This window comes from Myotis davidii, unplaced genomic scaffold, assembly GCF_000327345.1.
Source record: "Myotis davidii unplaced genomic scaffold, ASM32734v1 scaffold167, whole genome shotgun sequence".
Taxonomy (NCBI): Eukaryota; Metazoa; Chordata; class Mammalia; order Chiroptera; family Vespertilionidae; genus Myotis; species Myotis davidii.
Window position 1 is genome coordinate 1,282,784 of NW_006300048.1, and position 5,476 is coordinate 1,288,259.

Here is a 5,476-nt window from a genome sequence, read left to right on the forward strand (position 1 = left end):
TCCCCCTTCCAGCCTTTCCACAGGGTCCCTCCCCCCAGCCTGCCCCTAGCCTTCAGCCACCAGCTGTCCTGCTGTGCTCCCCCAGGAGGACCTAGTTCCTCTGCCCTCATCACATGTCTCCTCTTCTCTCCTACCCTCCCGCCCAGCCTGAATCCCCAGCCTCCCACCTTGTCCCAGGCTGCACGGCCCAGCAGGGGGGCGGGGGGAGGGAGAAGGAGAGGACTCCCCCCCCACCTCCCCCAGCTTCAGTCCCCAAGAGTGATGGCCCAGTGACAGGCCTGGCCGGTGGACAGGAAAAAAACAGGCAGGGCAGGAGGCAGACAGGCGGCTGGCAGCAGGGGGCCAGCTGCCACAGCCGTGCCAGGCTCTGTCACTGACTGATTAACTCCACTGTCTCCCAGACCCTTGCAGCATCAGGGTCAAACAAATTGTTTTCACGCTTCGTCAGAGGTTTACTTAATTAGTTCATTTGCAATTAGATCTCTCTGTAGCTGGGATTTTAGCAAAGACATCAAAGGAGGGTGATGAGAAGGCGGCTTCCTCCTCTGCCCCATTTCCCCCACCCCCTTCCCTTCTTTGTATCTCTGGGTCTGTCTGCTTTCCAGGCTGTGGGCGGGCTGGGAGGATGGGATGGGAGGGTGGTGATAGCGGGAAGCCCAGGGCCAACTCTCTCTTCTCCACCCCCCTCCACTCCCTGAAGACACCTCAACACGGAGCACGCCCTGGACGACCGGAGCACGGCCCAGTGCCGGGTGCAGATGCAGGTGGTGCAGCAGCTGGAGATCCAGGTGCGGCCAAGGCTGCGAGGGACGCGGACTCGGGGCTCCTGCCCTCCCCACCCATAGCACCGGCTTTCCAGGCGGGGGGTGGGGAGTCTTACGGAGGGGTCATGTGGTCAGAGTCGGCGTCTTTTATTTTCTAGGCCCTAGTTACCATGGTTCTGAGGTGAGGGCAGCTGGATTCTGAGGGGTGAACCAGGGTCAGGCTGGGACCCCTCTGCTGGGAGGCCCAGAAAAGAGACTCACGCCAGTAAACACAAAAATCACATTCCTAGCTGGCACACGGAGCACTGGCGTTGTGCTGTCCTAAATGCGCTGCCTGGATAACTCAGTGCCCTAAACAGGCTTGCGTGGTGGGTACTATTGTTATCCCCACTTTACAGGCACAGAGAGGCAAAGCAACTCGCCCCTGGTCACGCAGCAGCAGGCCGCACAGCTGAGATTAGCGCCGCGCCAGCCTGGCTCCCGAGCTGAGCTCCGTAGCACAAGAGGCTCCTCCGGCCAGGCCGCCAGGCAGCCAATCAATATTGACCCGTTTCCCTCGGGCACAGAGCAGAGGGCCCTGCGTGAGATGCGGTTGTGAAAGATCTATTGAACTTATGAATGGGGGTGAATGAATCATTCATCCGTCCCTGTGTCTCCATTCAGTGCACGAGGACCCTCTCACACACAAGTGCCACAGACTTGGGTGTTGTTCAGCCACAGCCTCTGCCCTCGTTGGGAGAAAAGGCGTGTGCTGTTAGGAAGAGGGCCCCTGCCTGTTGGTGCGCCGGAGCCTGGGACACGCAGTCTGGAGGAGAAGCGAGGAGGGCTTCATGGAGCAGGCGGTCCCTGTCCTGGCCGTGAGGGTGTGAGGGGCCAGAGAGGCCGGGCCAGAGGGAGCTGGGAGCTGAGGCTGGGAGGCGAGTGGTGGTGGGAATAGGGGCTTCCCGGGAAGCCCGGTGGAATGTGGAGGAGGCACAGGGCCTGGCTGCCTCCAGGCGCAGCCCCTGCTCACCCCCGGCCTCTCCGCCCTCCACAGCTGGCCAGGCAGAGCGAGCGGCTGCAAGCCATGATGGCCCACCTGCACATGCGGCCCTCCGAGCCCAAGCCCTTCAGTCAACCAGTGAGTGCCCGCCCCTTCCCACGCCCTCGCGGAACCCTCCAGCCCTCCAGCCCCGGCCCTCTGGACCCCCACCCGCCAAGCCGGTCTCAGCGCCTGCCCCATTGCTCACAGCTGAACCCCGTGTCCGGCTCCTCCTCATTCTCCAAGGTGACCGTCTCTGCAGCAGACTCCTTCCCAGATGGCCTCGTGCACCCCCCCACCTCAGCTGCTGCCCCTGTCACCCCCCTAAGGCCTCCAGGCCTGGGCTCTGCCTCCCTGCACAGCGGGGGCCCCGCCCGCCGGAGGAGCAGCGACAAGTTCTGCTCCCCCATCTCCTCAGGTAAGGGCTGTGGGAGTAGCATTCTCCTCCAGGCTGGGCCCCCCAAATGGCTACCTTGTCCTCTCCTGTCTCCCCAGAGCTGGCGCAGAATCATGAGTTCTACAAGAACGCAGACGTCCGGCCCCCCTTCACCTACGCCTCCCTCATCCGCCAGGTGAGCAGGGAGGGTGGCCAGAGGGCCTCGGGTCCCAGCCTCCAGGAGGATCCTGGGCCAGGGACGGAACTGCCCCTCGGGGCTGTCCCCTCCTGCTCACCCACGTTTCCCTCCTCAGCTGCAGGTCCCACATATATGCTGGTCACGCGACCGCCTCTCTGGGAGCACACACGGTTTTTTGCTACTGATGCCCATTGTGTTCATTCTCTCGTTTCCACGTAGACACGCTCCATGAGACTATTTCCTAATAGACTATGGTCACTCTTAGTCGGCTTCCTGTCTCTCCTCCCCCACCCCCCTCTCTCTCCCTCTCTCACTCACACACACACACACACACACACACCATCTCAGAGAGTGCCCTTTGCCCAAATCTGGATAAATTCCAAGCAGCCCCCACCCCTAGATGTCTCTCCGAGAAGACTGCTTTTGCTCCCCCTCCGGCAGGGGCCTAGCAGCCATTTCCCTGCAGAGAAGCCCATGTGCCCCTCGCACCAGGGCGTAGCTCTTGAGGCTTGTGCGCCTTTGTGCCTGGGCTGTAACCAGCCAGCCCTGCGCGGCCCCAGGAGCACCGTCACCCGTCCCAGCCACAGGCTGCACAGCGAGTCTCTCCTCTGTCTCAGCGAGTTACCAGGCCCAGGCTGAGGGTCTCTTTGCTCCTTCTTGCCCACAGGCCATTCTGGAAACCCCCGACAGGCAGCTGACCCTGAATGAGATCTATAACTGGTTCACCAGGATGTTCGCCTATTTCCGGAGAAACACTGCCACCTGGAAGGTGAGGCCTGCCCCTACCTGGCCCGGGGCCCCAGGCGCCCCTGACATCACACCCCTTTGGGACTCAGACTGCCTAACAGCCCCCTTGGAGAGGGGCTCCGGCTGGGCCACGTGCCCCCCACCCGCCTCCTCAGGGCCATGATGTTCTTTAACTGCCTCCTAATGACGCCTCCCTCTAGCCTGTGCTGCCTTCTTTCTGGGGAGAAACCCCGCTCTTCAGAGTGCTTCTTCGGTGCCTGCGCCTGGTAGGGAGGCCTGGGTTACATTCACGGAGACCCTAAGGGTCCGGATACCTTGGCTAAAGGCACATGCTGTGCAGCTCAGGATGGAGTGGGGGTGAGAGGGGTGCCAGCCCGGCCCCGTCACATGGGTGGAGTGAGACCCATGGTGTATATACACTGGGGCACAGACACAGGCAGCCACACACTCTCCCCAGCTCTGCCATCAGCTGCGGGGAGATAATTGTCTCCATCCAATTAGTCATTTCAACACCTTCACCTCATAAGAGTTTTCCTGAGGGACCAGAGGCAGGCAAGGGAGGGACCCTAGAAAAATAGGACACTGAGATGTGGGCTGAGCTGCTAAGCTGTTTGTTTCTCTATAGCCAAGGTGGTCTGTGTGTCTGTGAGCGTGTGTGTGAGCGTGTATGTGTGTGTATGTATGTGTGTGAGCCCCTGTGTGTGTACGTATATGTGTGAGTCTGTGTGTATGTGTATCTGTGTGTGTGTGAGCGTGTATGTGTGTATGCATGTGTGTGTGTCTGTGTGTGAGCGCGGTGTATGTGTGTGAGCCTCTGTGTGTGTACGTATGTGTGTGAGTCTGTGTGTATGTGTGTGTGTCTCTGTGTGTGGATGTATGTGTGTGAGCCTCTGTGTGTGTATGTGTGTCTCTCTCTGTGTGTGAGCGTGTATGTGTGTATGTATGTGTGAGTCTCTGTGTGAGTACGTATGTGTGTGAGTCTCTCTGTGTGTATGTATGTGTGTGAGCCTCGGTGTGTGTATGTGTGTCTCTCTCTGTGTGTGAGCGTGTATGTGTGTATGTATGTGTGAGTCTCTGTGTGAGTACGTATGTGTGTGAGTGTGTCTGTGTGTATGTATGTGTGTGAGCCTGTGTGTATGTGTGTGTGTGTGAGCATGTGTGTGTGTGTGTGAGCCTCTATGTGTGTGAGTTTCTGTGTGTGTGTATGTGTGTGAGCCTGTGTGTGTGTGTGTGAACCTGTGTGCATGTGTGTGTGTGAGCCTCTATGTGTGTGTGTATGTGTGTGAGTCTGTGTGTGTGTGTGTGTGTGTGTGTGTCTGATGGGTGAGAAGATTCAGGTCTTTGCAGCAGAGAGGTGGGAGGGGTGGGGGAAGGAGAGAGGAGTGTTGGGTCCTATGGGGAAGGTGAGACACCTGAGGAGCCCCGCATAACCGAACTTGGATCCCTGGCTCTTGGGTCCCCCTGCTGGCCAGTGCAGAAACTGCAGTTAAACAGGCTACCTCCCCCTATCCCGCTGGGTTTCAACAAGTGTCACTAAGCCCCCTCCTGACCAGTGCCCAGGACTGGATGGGGTCTGCACAGGGAGGGTGCTAAGTGCAACCGGAGATACTGATCTTCCATCCCCATGCCCAGTTCCCAAAGCCTGGGTGAGAAGCTACAAGGCTGTGATTGGCTGCGAGTGATGTCATTTCCTGCCAACCACAGTCCTGCCCTCTCTCTCAGCCAGCAGGGCCTTCCTGGGGCCCTCCCAGGGCAGTCTCCAACCTCCAGGCCAGCTGGATATGGGGTTTTCTCGATGGTTGAGTCCTATACGATTCATTACATTATTACTAGTGCTTATTTTAATGTTGCGTGTTGACCCTTTGCCTTTAGGGGTGACAGTGTAGAGCCTCATCTCCATGAGACAGTCCTTCCTTGGGGACAGAGTACCCTCCCCGCTCCCCTCTTTTTCCTGTTCCCTCTTAACTGTACCACCTCACTGCAATTTTCACGCTCCTTTCTTGAGCTCGGGGGGAACTGGTTGAGGCGACTTCCTTAAACCACTTGATGACTGTCATGCAGCCACCGTCCCCCATACCCGCCTCCCGTGGCCTTTCATGCCACCTTCCACCTGTTACTCATCTCAGTGGCATGTCTCTTGCCAGAGTCTTCCTCTCCTTCTCCCCTCACCCAGCCCACGTCCCAGTAGAAAGCTGACTGGGTGGGTGACCCTCCCGTCAGCCGGGCTCTGCTGCTGCTCCTGCTGCTGCTCCCGCCGCTTGGGGCACGGCCTGTGCCCTCTTCGTGGCGCAGCGGACTTCATCGCAGCTTGAGGTCCACTGTGACCTTCAGCTTCATTCGTGTCACTTGGGAAAGGCACGCTGTCTATA

At 58.9% G+C, this 5,476-nt stretch overlaps 1 protein-coding gene across 1 annotated transcript in view; it reads left to right on the forward strand.

Moving 5' to 3' along the window:
* FOXP4 (forkhead box P4) overlaps positions 1-5,476 on the forward strand; it is a 43,817-nt gene that overhangs the window by 29,278 nt on the left and 9,063 nt on the right. The window contains exons 9-13 of the mRNA XM_015572152.1: positions 701-788; positions 1,801-1,884; positions 1,996-2,203; positions 2,281-2,357; positions 3,028-3,129. Of these exons, the coding sequence (XP_015427638.1) occupies positions 701-788; positions 1,801-1,884; positions 1,996-2,203; positions 2,281-2,357; positions 3,028-3,129 (559 nt within the window). The remainder of the gene's footprint in view (positions 1-700; positions 789-1,800; positions 1,885-1,995; positions 2,204-2,280; positions 2,358-3,027; positions 3,130-5,476) is intronic.